Source organism: Podarcis raffonei, chromosome 10 (assembly GCF_027172205.1).
Source record: "Podarcis raffonei isolate rPodRaf1 chromosome 10, rPodRaf1.pri, whole genome shotgun sequence".
NCBI lineage: Eukaryota > Metazoa > Chordata > Lepidosauria > Squamata > Lacertidae > Podarcis > Podarcis raffonei.
In genome coordinates, this window is record NC_070611.1 from 18,365,703 (window position 1) to 18,377,203 (window position 11,501).

Sequence of the window (11,501 nt, forward strand, 5' to 3'; positions counted from 1 at the left end):
CTTCTGGCGAGAGGTTAAATTGTTCTGACTCCTACAGGCATTCCTTTTTATTGAACAGCTGCAGGATATATTTTATTGAAAGTAGCAGAATATCTGAGCAATGCCATGAAATTGCAACACTATAACACCTGAGTGGTACTTTTTAACCTTATTAGGCCTGTATGGTTTTGTTTTGGAGTGTCTTCTCCCATGAACAATTCTGTGTATCCCTGTCTCCCCTGTTAGCCTAACTGGCACTAATTGTATCATGTTTTCTCTTTTCTAGATGTACATCCAGACAACGACACTTACAATATCCATGAGTTTAAGTGCTTCTGTGTCTCTAGGCATGCTCTACATGCCCAAGGTTTATATTATCATTTTTCATCCAGAGCAAAATGTTCAGAAAAGGAAGAGGAGTTTCAAAGCTGTAGTCACAGCAGCCACAATGCAAAGCAAGCTGATCCAAAAGGGAAACGACAGACCAAATGGCGAGGTCAAAACTGAACTTTGTGAAAGTCTTGAAACCAACAGTAAGTCATCCGTAGACTTAACCATGGTCAAGAGTGGCAGCACTTCCTAATAGATGTACGTTCACAGGAATGTTTAATAAACCACATTTTTTCTTGGCTTGACCTGCATGAACATAGAGGTGTGCCAAAAGTCATGTACCCATTTTTAAGGTGCTTTTTAAAAAATCTGTAACAAAAGAAATTAAAAATGACCATTTTAGGAAAAAACTCCACTTCAAAAAAAGCTTTAATCTTGATCTGATTATATCGTGATGATGGGCTTCTTATTTCACTATTGCAAAGCTGCATTGCAAACGCCCTCTAGAGCTTTTCAAATTCCAATATTGCATTTATTGGTGGTGTTATCCATACATATACCGTATTTTTTGCACCATAGGACGCACTTTTCCCCTCCTAAAAAGCAAGGGGAAATGTGTGTGCGTCCTATGGAGTGAATGCAGGGGGGAGGCAGGCGGGAAAAGCCCCCAAGAGCTGCACACAAGCTCCGTGCGCTCTTGCGGGCTTTTCCACAGGAGGGAGAAGGGACTGACTGGCCGCATCAGTCCCTTCTCCCACCTCCCAGAAAATCCAGGAGAAGCCGCAATCTCTTTAAAGGAGTTGCGCGGCTTCTGCCGGTTTTGCGGGAGGTGGGTGAATCCCCCCACCTCCCAGTAAAGCTAGGAAAGCCCTGCGCAGTGTCTCCCGGCAAGGAGAGGCTGCACGGGGCTAAAGGGGAAGCCAAAACAGCGAGTGGGATCCATCCCGCTTGCTGCTTTGGCTTGCTCCATAACTGCGCGCAACCCCTCCGGCAAGGAGAAGCTGCATGGGGCTATGGATTCTTTAGCCCCACGCAGGCTCTCCTGGCAAGGAGAGGCTGCATGGGGCTAAAGGGGAAGCCAAAAGAGCGAGCGGGATCCATCCCGCTCGCTGCTTTGGCTTGCTCCATAGCTGCGCGCAACCCCTCCGGCAAGGAGAGGCTGCACGGGGCTAAAGGGGAAGCCAAAACAGCGAGCGGGATCCATCCTGCTCGCTGCCTTGGCTTGTGCCATAGCCGCGCGCAACCCCTCCGGCAGGGAGAGGTTGTGCGCAGCCTGTACGCTGCTCTTTGGGGCTAGGGGGGATTTTTTTTTCTTGATTTCCCCCCCTAAAAACTGGGTGCGCCCTACGGTCCTGTGCGCCCTATGGTGCGAAAAATACGGTACTTTTTACAAGTCTGTGTAGGTAATGTCATCCTTATCTTACTTTATGACCTTCTTAATAATTCTAAAAATTGAACATCATCTTCCCCTCCCTCACCCCACCATCTTAAGTGCAACCTTGGTTTTGCCATGTTGCAATAAGTAGCTGGTTTTTTCTTTCTAGGACAAGAAAAATGCTGGCTTAGTGAGTGACAAAGACCAACAGGAACCCCTTAACTCAGGGGCTCCCGAGCTGTGGTCTTCAGACCACCAGCAGTCTACAAGCTTCATTCAAGTGGTCCACAGTATAGATTTGTGGTTGAAGATAGGAGATGGCATATCTATCACATGAGGCATTCACATTTTAATTGTATTTTAATAGCTTCTTTTATTTCTTATATATTCTATGGAATTCATATTGTATTAGAACAGGCTTCCTCAACCTCGGCCCTCCAGATGTTTTGAGACTACAGTCCCTATCATCCCTGACCACTGGTCCTGCTAGCTAGGGATCATGGGAGTTGTGGGCCAAAAACACCTTGAGGAAGCCTGTATTAGAATATAATGCGGTATAAAAGAAGCTACAAAACTATAATTAAAAATCATACATGGAACATTACAGTTGCTACAATAGACATAAAAATCATTAAGTTTCCCACCAGGAGCCTCATAAATTTGTAAGTGTTGTGTGTTAGGAAGAAAGATTGGAGATCACTGTTCTAAATGATGCTCCTTCAGGCATTCATTCTTATTACACAAAGACGCAAGATCAACCCTCTTGATGGTGCTACACACTAGTCTGAAGAATGTTGCCTTACTCATGTGTTTTCAACATGGAGCTGGTGACAATGTTCAGTCAGACTTCCCATTACCTATTGGAAACTACACCTGAGCACTGACTATGCATTAGCCAGGGAATATGCTTGGCACTTCCACACCTGATAAAAAATCTTGAGAAGCAGAGAAATGTTAAAATTATTCTTGTTGCTTGGTAGGAGAACACAGAAAACCAACTTCCCAAGTGATCACATTCACACACCATTGCAAGTTAACAATTGGTAAGGGACTATCTGTAAATTCATCTGTTGTCTATTTTCTAAGTAAAGTAAAGGGTAAAGGGACCCCTGACCATTAGGTCCAGTCATGGCCGACTCTGGGGTTGCGGCGCTCATCTTGGTTTATTGGCAGAGGGAGCCGGCATACAGCCTCCAGGTCATGTGGCCAGCAGGACTAAGCAGCTTCTGGAGAACCAGAGCAGCGCACGGAAATGCCGTTTACCTTCCCGCTGGAGCGGTACCTATTTATCTACTTGCACTTTGATGCGCTTTCGAACTTCTAGGTGGACAGGAGCAGGGACCGAGCAACAGGAGCTCACCCCATCACAGGGATTCAAACCACCGACCTTCTGATCGGAAAGTCCTATGTTCTGTGGTTTAACTCACAGCGCCACCCGCGTCCCATTTTCTAAGTACTCATATGCAAATTTCATCACCAACTAGCAAAATATGCAATTAGAAAACTGGGTCTTCCCCTTCTGGAATTGGTTCATGAATCCTGGCACATCTCGAAATAACTCTTTCAAGTAGGTTAGTCATTGCACTCTATGGGAGCATGTTGTCATAGCATGTTATATGACATATATTTGCCTGCATACTTATCTAAAAAGGCAAAATAGATCTGGGCAAAATCAAAGGCCTAAATACAAAAGATGAATTGGCCTTCACCACATTGAAGTCTGCATTTTGTTGCATGCTTGGTAAAAGAGAGAAAAATAAAAGAAAAAAAGTATTTTAAAATGCAAAAGGTTTGTTTCCGATAGCATGCTTTTACAAATGTCAGAGCAACAAAAAAATTATTCAGTGTTGTCGATCCCCAAATCACAAAAGGCTATTGGTAAAATCTGAAAATTCTGGTTCTCTGGATTTTGTAGGCTTAGCAATGATTCATAATTTGATATGAGAAAAGGATATGCTTTGAAACAAAGTAAACAGCCCTCGGTATTGCAGATATGGAAGCATGAAGCATGAATTATAATGTTTATTATGATCTTTCTTTTAAATGAGCCATAAACATACCAGATAAAGACAGTGCTTTTTTTTCTAGAAAAAAAATATAGTTCCTGTAGTCAAGGGAGGGTGAGGGGTGTGGCCTGATACCAAGACTGGGCAGTGAGAGTGGGTTAGCTGCTTGCTGCTCCCTTATCCACCCACCTACTGGGGAGCTGCCGCCCAGGTGAAGAGGCTTCGACCTGCCCAGCTTTGGGATAACAACAACAACAACAACAACAACAACAACAACAACAACAACAACAATTTATTTATACCCCACCCTCCCCAGCCAAGACCGGGCTCAGGGTGGCTAACACCAGGTATAAAAACAATTGATTAAAATACAACTTAAAAACAAGATTAAAATACAACATTAAAATGCAGCCTCATTTCAGTGGAAGCCCAGATCAAAAACTGTTTGGGGATGAAAACGTCAAATCTTCACCAAGGCCAACTATCCAGACTGGTCCTATGTGGGCCAGAAAAACAACAACAGGGAAGTCCCCAAATAGGAGTTCCATCACAGAAGGAACAAGGAAAGAGGGGAAGGGGATCAAGTTGATTCCAAGCCAAAGACCAGGGGGAACACCTCTGTCTGACAGGCCCTGCGGAAAGAAATCAGATCCCGCAGGACCCTGGTCTCATGAGACAGAGCGTTCCACCAGGCCAGAGCCAGAGTTGAAAAGGCCCTGGCTCTGGTTGAAGCCAATCTAACTTCCTTAGGGCCTGGGACCACAAGGGTGTTGTTATTTATGGACCTTAAGGTCCTCTGCGGGGCATACCAGGAGAGGCGGTCCCGTATGGATGGAGGCAGCAGGGCTCTAGGATCCTGTCAGAGCATTGCGCCCCTTTTCCTAAGCTGGGGGAAAAATTCCCAGGCTGGGGGAAGGAGAGGTGATGCTCTGAAGGGTCTGAGAGCCCTCTATCCACCTTCCCAAAGCCCACTCCTAAGCTGGCCAAATGCTTCCAGGGCTTGGGGAAGGAGGCATGATGCTCTGATGGGGTTTGAGAGCCCTCCTGCTTCCTTCCCACCACAAAATATGGTAGTGCTGATGCTTACCATTGCGTTTTGCCGGGGGGGGGGGGAAGCACTGGGTAAAGAGAGAATGGAGTTGGCGACAGCAGATCTTGAAGTTTGCTCTTGCTCCTTCAATGGCTGCGTGGCAGGGAGAAATGTAGGAAGTGTACACTATGGTGGAAGCAGCCGTACCTTCCAGACATTTGGATGCTGTGGAAGAATTACAGACACCAAAGATAGATAAGGGAACTGGCAATGCTTGGCATTGGATTTTTATCATGATTATTATTTATCAAAATAACGGCCACTGTTTTATTTTATTTGGGGGTGGGGGGAGCCACCCTCAAAGCAGTTTGCTTTTTTAAGAAAAGGCAATCAGAAACCCAACAATATTGATCAGTTTATCACAATGCGCTTGCTAATCATTAAGCTTTCTTGATTCCATATGTCAGTATGGGAAGGTAAAAATGTCTTGGTTTCTCTCACAAATGTCTCAGAGGCCCAGAATGAATACAAAGGAAAAGAGACAGCCTGTCAGTGTTGAACACCCACTGAATATACTCCATCCTTATTAAGCTTTTTTTTAAAGGCTTGGGTTTATATTTTTTATTAAAAAAAATATATGAGTGTTTCTGCAAACCTTAGGATTGCCCCAAGTTTTCTAAAAGCCTTCCTATTGTGTATGAATGGTGCTGTTTTGGTTTCATGAGGACCAACACTCAGAGAGCGAGTTCCCTATCTACATGCTAGATGGGAGTGGCTGAATCTAGTATAAGCACTCTCTAAATGTGATTTCTGAGTGACAACTGGAAGCAAACCTCTTCCATCCAGTAGCTTGATGCGCAGCAAAGTGTTTTTGTGTTTTACTGTAGTCTTATCTTGGCTTCAGCCCCAAAACATTGATATGATTTTAAAGCTCATCTTCAGTGGCTGCCTTCAGGGTGTTGATCCTTGTTGTTTACTGCTTGAGAAGCAGGAAGATTAGAAAAGGCAACACATCCCCATTCTCAGGAGTCCCCACCCCCATGGTGTAATTGAGCTGTCTTGGCTGAAAGACAGGCAACTCAGAATTGGCGCTTGCTTTTTTCAAAAGTCATCCTGTAGCTATTAGACCATCTTAACTTTACTCCCTGCTGCCAAAATAATTTGCGGAAACTTTTTAGAGGCACCAGCACACTTATCGCTGAGTTTCTTGAAAGCTGCTCTTTGAAACCAGCTAGCTGTAATAGTACTCAGAATACCATCTAGAAAATATTCCTTCTTGCTAACAGTTGGTGACCCTCAGGTCTCAAATTACTTTTTGCAGTGGCAGTCACGGCATTGTGCGGCAATGACATCATTTGCGGTGACGGGGCGAGGGGAAGCGTGGTGCCGTGGAGGGAATGAAACTCAACAGTCAGGTTGAGAACATGCGTTTAGTGGAATATGATCTCATTGGGGCTTAGTTGCACATAGGTGTGCTACAGCAGACTTCTAGGTTTGGTTCCTGACTCTGTCGTGATTCTCGCGACCTAAAGGGCACAACAGCACTTTTACAATGTATTTTTATAATGTAGTGCATTTTGAAACTGCTTTGAAACTCGGTGTTTCTCCCTGAGCAGTGATGATTATGATATAAATTCATCTAGCTCTAAACCCTGGATCAGTTGTGCAACTGGTCCCTTGCTATTCCTAGCCCACATGCTAACTATTTGCTGAAGAGGCCTTTTAAGTTCCATCAGGGAGCAACACTGTGAGAGTACTGTTGCCTTCATGTCTTGCTTGTGGGGGAATCCAATAAGAGGAAGCAGGGTTGTGGACTCAATGGGTCTGACCCAGCTGGACTCCTTATCTTCTTAATTTTCATCAGCCCTGAAGCAGTTAGCATTGGGGCCCACAAGACCATTTGGGCCCAACAGTTGCTCCACTGCCTGTGGTTGTAGCGTGGGGGGGGGGAGCTGCCATAGTGATTGCCCCGGGCACATTTTTCTTGGGAGGGGGGACGCTGCTCACACCACCCTCCCTGAACCAGCCCTGTGATGTTTTGCGAGGCTGGACTCTGATCAGATCCCAGCCTCGCAAAGTGGCCTGTGGAGGGCCTGTGAGCACCCCATGCACCCTTCGATCCCAGCTCCTTGAGGACAAGGCTGGGATCAAAGGTTCTCATGTCACCCTCCCCAAACTGCTTTGTGAGGCTGAGATTATTCCAAACTCATGAGGATCCTTGCTTTTTTCATAGTATTATTATCATTGTCGGAACAGTGACAACAGGTAAATGCTCCAAAAAGGTTAGGCTAAGGTTTGTTTGTTTTTTTCCTTAGAGTTTTCAAGCAGTTAGTAGGTGAAATAGCAAGGTGCAGGGTACAGAACTAATTAACAGTTATGGTTGCATCCAATGAGCCCTGGCTTCAAACTGGGCCTGTGTGCATGCATTGCTTAGCAACTGTGTAGAGCAAAATAAGCCTGATTTTCTTTCGTATAAAATGGCCAACATGTTTAACGTGTTCTAGTAGTAGTTTCATTCTGTTAGAAATCTGGCCTGACCTGCTGTGGTGTCTGACTGATTAAGCAGGGGACTCCATTCATACACTCTTATTTACAGCAGTTTTCTAGGATAAGTCATCAATTAACCTGAAATTGAAATATCCACCCTTTTCTGCCGCATTTGCCAGAGTGAAACCTCCTCCTTAATGCAAAATTCTCTTTGCAAATGTAAAGCTTTACATGAATTGTTCAAACATCAATGCATACAAACATTACATTTTATGCATATTAAACTTATATCTTTAACAGACACCCTGTGTATTTTAAGTGTAGATGAGCACTTATACCATGAATGAAGTGTAGATGAGCACTTATACCATGAATGTCGAACCTGTGGTCATGTTAGCTAGGGCTGGTGTAGTATAGTGAAATACGGCAGGCTACGAGTTAGTCACTCCCGTACAATATATATAGTTCTCAATTCACTGACTGCAATCGTAGGGTGGTATTCAACTAATCTTTACTCAAAGCAGAGTCACTCAAATTAAGGAACATTACTAAGTTAGCTCCATGGGTCTATTCTTGAGTAAAACTTCGTTACCACCCCTATTATCCACTTGCTTGGGAGACAGCCTGATTATTGAAATGCCTGCTTTCAATTCAAGAGAGCTGCATGTCATTTTGATTTGTCTTTATATTGTTCCAAAGGACTAAACTGATCTTTTAAAAGTCTGTTAGTTCCTCGAGTTTATTGTGCCAAATATACAGCCATCTCTGGTCACCTATGCTTGCCAAGTGTGATTCGTATTTCAACTGTGAATTGCCCACAGTCTTTAAAACCAAGATACCAGCTGCTGAGGCTTTCAAATCCCCAAACAGAAGCAGTAAGCTCATTATAGTAAATTGTGGATGATGCTTGAGAAGATGTTCATGAAATAAAGAGAGAAGAGGAAAGCTGGGTACACTGGTAGTCAGTGTTTTCTTCCTCTCCTTTTTAAAATCACGAAATGAAATTGACAAGAATGTGAGCAACTTTTCAGAAATCACACACAAATTCTTAGGAGTACTGTTAATTTAGGCTCATTACTACCCTAAGAAGCCATAGGCTCAGGAGGACTTGTTACTTCTTCTTTTAATAACATTTTAAATGGAAAGACTGAACACAAGCAGTGCAGAAAATTTCGTTCATTGGGTAAGTGGAGTTAAACTAAGTTTTCTGAAAAATCCCAAGATGGAGAAATTTCTCTATAATTTTCAGGAGAGGGTTGCTGCTTACTTCACATATACTTTACAATGTGGCCAAGTGCTTTCCAATTTTTCTTGCTTTTTAACTATTAAAAATGTCCTGCACTGATTGCAGTTGTGCACTGTTTTCTGCAAAGCTCCCTGCTGGCTGCTTCTGGGAGTGCCCTAAGATATTCATTCAGGTTCTCTCAGTTTCTCATTTTTCCAATCTTAAATTCAATTCTCCAAATTTCTGCAGTGGTGCAGAGGATCTCTATTTGATCCTCATCAAAATTACCGTATTTGTCGCACCATAGGGCGCACCGGACCATAGGGCGCACCCAGTTTTTAGGGGGGGAAATCAAGAAAAAAAATCCCCCCCAGCCCCAAAGAGCAGCGTACAGGCTGCGCACAACCTCTCCCTGCTGGAGGGGTTGCACACAGCTATGGCACAAGCCAAGGCAGCGAGCAGGATGGATCCCGCTCACTGTTTTGGCTTCCCCTTTAGCCACGTGCAGCCTCTCCTTGCCAGGAGAGGCTGCATGGGGCTAAAGACTCCATAGCCCCGTGCAGCCTCTCCTTGCTGGAGGGGTTGCGCGCAGCTATGGAGCAAGCCAAAGCAGCAAGCGGGATGGATCCCGCTCACTGTTTTGGCTTCCCCTTTAGCCCCGTGCAGCCTCTCCTTGCCGGGAGACACTGCGCAGGGCTTTCCTGGCTTTACTGGGAGGTGGGGGGATTCACCCACCTCCCGCAAAACTGGCAGAAGCCGCGCAACTCCTTTAAAGAGATCGCGGCTTCTCCTGGCTTTTCTGGGAGGTGGGAGAAGGGACTGATGCGGCCAGTCAGTCCCTTCTCCCTCCTGTGGAAAAGCCCGCAAGAGCGCATGGAGCTTGTGTGCAGCTCTTGGGGGCTTTTCCCGCCTGCCTCCCCCCTGCACTCGCTCCATAGGACGCACACACATTTTCCCTTGCTTTTTAGGAGGGGAAAAGTGCGTCCTATGGTGCAAAAAATACGGTAATCATCTTTGTGAGCTCTTTCCTATGAAATACGTTTTTATATGCTGTTTTGACTACATATTTTTGCACGCAATTTCCCCTAATATAATGCATTTTTGTATACAGTGATACCTCAGGTTAAGTACTTAATTCGTTCTGAAGGTCCATTCTTAACCTGAAACTGTTCTTAACCTGAAGCACCATTTTAGCTAATGGGGCCTCCCGCTGCCGCTGCGCCACCGCAGCACGATTTCTGTTCTCATCCTGAAGAAAGTTCTTAACCCGAGATACTATTTCTGGGTTAGCAGAGTCTGTAACCTGAAGCATATGTAACCTGAGGTACCACTGTACAATATTCATTTTGGGGTACACTTTTCCCTAATGCATATTTTTTTTGTAAACCGCTTTGAGTTTTGCTTTTTTTTTTACAGTATATAAACTTTATGAAATAAATTAAATAATAAAATATTTGTGAGCCTTGGCTGGAGAATTGCAGCACAAAACTCAGATAAGTACGATTTTTTAAAGATGGCTGTTTTTCAGTTCTTACATTTGGACAGTGTGAATTTGAAAGATTTGCATTTAAATGGCAAATGAATCAAATTTCTCCTCCAACCCTAATTGGGAGCAATGTCAAATCCCATAGCTCTCAAGCCATTCCATGGAGTATGGCTGGAGGGAAGCAGAATGAGGCTCTCTCTCCCCATAGATTCCCTACTGGTGGAACTTCCTGAGATGAACCAGGTCACTTCTGGAAGATCTGTTCAGGTGGAAGTGGTCATCAGGGTGCTGTGTTGCCATCTTCCTGATGGGGTGCTACTGCCACTTACCAAGGCAATGTGGTCAAGATACTAGCAGGAGTGCTGGTTTGGCTCCACCCATGTAGCTGCCACGCATTGCTGCATCCTTGACTTCACCACCACCCTGCCCCACCACTCCACCACCACAGTAACCAGCCCTGACACCACTGTTGGGATTGCCCCACAATGCTAGGTATATTTGGTTCAAGTACTGTGTTGAAATGGGTTTGTGTGATACCCTTTGCTGAGACCAGAATGTCTTTGTGATCCCTGAGCTTGAGCAAAAAGAACAACCTGTCTGCTGTGTCTGTCAGCAGCCCTGGTTAATGCCCATGCCTAATTCTGTTCAGTTTCTTTGAAGACATGGCACATCACCAGCACGAAACATTTCACAGGGTTGTTAAGCTTCTTTCCGTATCCATAAGAAGGGCTTTTCTCTGTTTGGCTGATCTTTGCTTGTTTTTGCCCGCAGCTTCCTCCAGCAAGACAACTTATGTCAGCTACAGCAATCATGGAAACTGAGTGAGGAAACCAAACATACCTGAAGACTTGCAGGATGCGAACTTAAGAACAACGTTGACTATAGCATCATGAGAACTCGGCCTTTGAGATGTCTCTAGACCATAGTCTAAACTGTAAAAGGACAAAGACTAACCTTGAGCCCAAAGCAGGAGGGGCGGGTGGGTTGGGAGAGAAATCGCCCAGAAATATATTATATGACTGTGTGTCAAATGTCCAAACTGTTTACTCATGAAAGAAGGTGAATCACAAAAGGAAAACAAAAAATGTTAGCTTGTGAAAAAAAAATGCTGTTGAAATAAAAAAACCATGTCTGATGTTCTACTTGTAAGTACTTTTTTGTGATTGTGAGAATTTCCATTCCCGTTCCACACTTGTTCAACTTGTATAAGAAGATGAAGTTTGTTCCTTGTGAAGATGGCTGACTGAATTGAAGCCCTGCGTTGTGCTAATGATAAATGCAATGGTTGACGCATGCAAATTTTTATACAAAATAATTTATTTCTATTAATAAAGGAATGTTTTGCAAATGTTGAGACTTGTTTCGTTGCCATTTTGAGGGCTGCGTTCAAATGCCTGGTGTGAATTCCCCCCCCCCTGCAGTGAAGGGGATAGATATTGTGTGCTAGGGAAATTGCAGCTGTAATGTGGGAGACTGTAGAATCAGGTGGGATTCTTGGGATGGTATGCACAAACATGCTTGGTATAGGGCAATAGGTGCAATAAGTTCACTGGTCAATTGCCCCAGTGCCCCTCGAAGCTGAT

General features: G+C 44.4%; 1 protein-coding gene across 3 annotated transcripts in view; it reads left to right on the forward strand.

Moving 5' to 3' along the window:
* GRM8 (glutamate metabotropic receptor 8) overlaps positions 1–11,272 on the forward strand; it is a 561,423-nt gene extending 550,151 nt beyond the window's left edge. For 2 of the 3 annotated variants that reach the window (XM_053405016.1, XM_053405018.1), the window contains exons 10-11: positions 266–567; positions 10,690–11,272. In XM_053405016.1, coding sequence (XP_053260991.1) covers positions 266–562 — 297 coding nt within the window. In that variant the 3' untranslated portion in view covers positions 563–567; positions 10,690–11,272. The remainder of the gene's footprint in view (positions 1–265; positions 568–10,689) is intronic. The other variant, XM_053405019.1, reaches the window with a different exon arrangement.
* Positions 11,273–11,501: the final 229 nt, after the last annotated feature.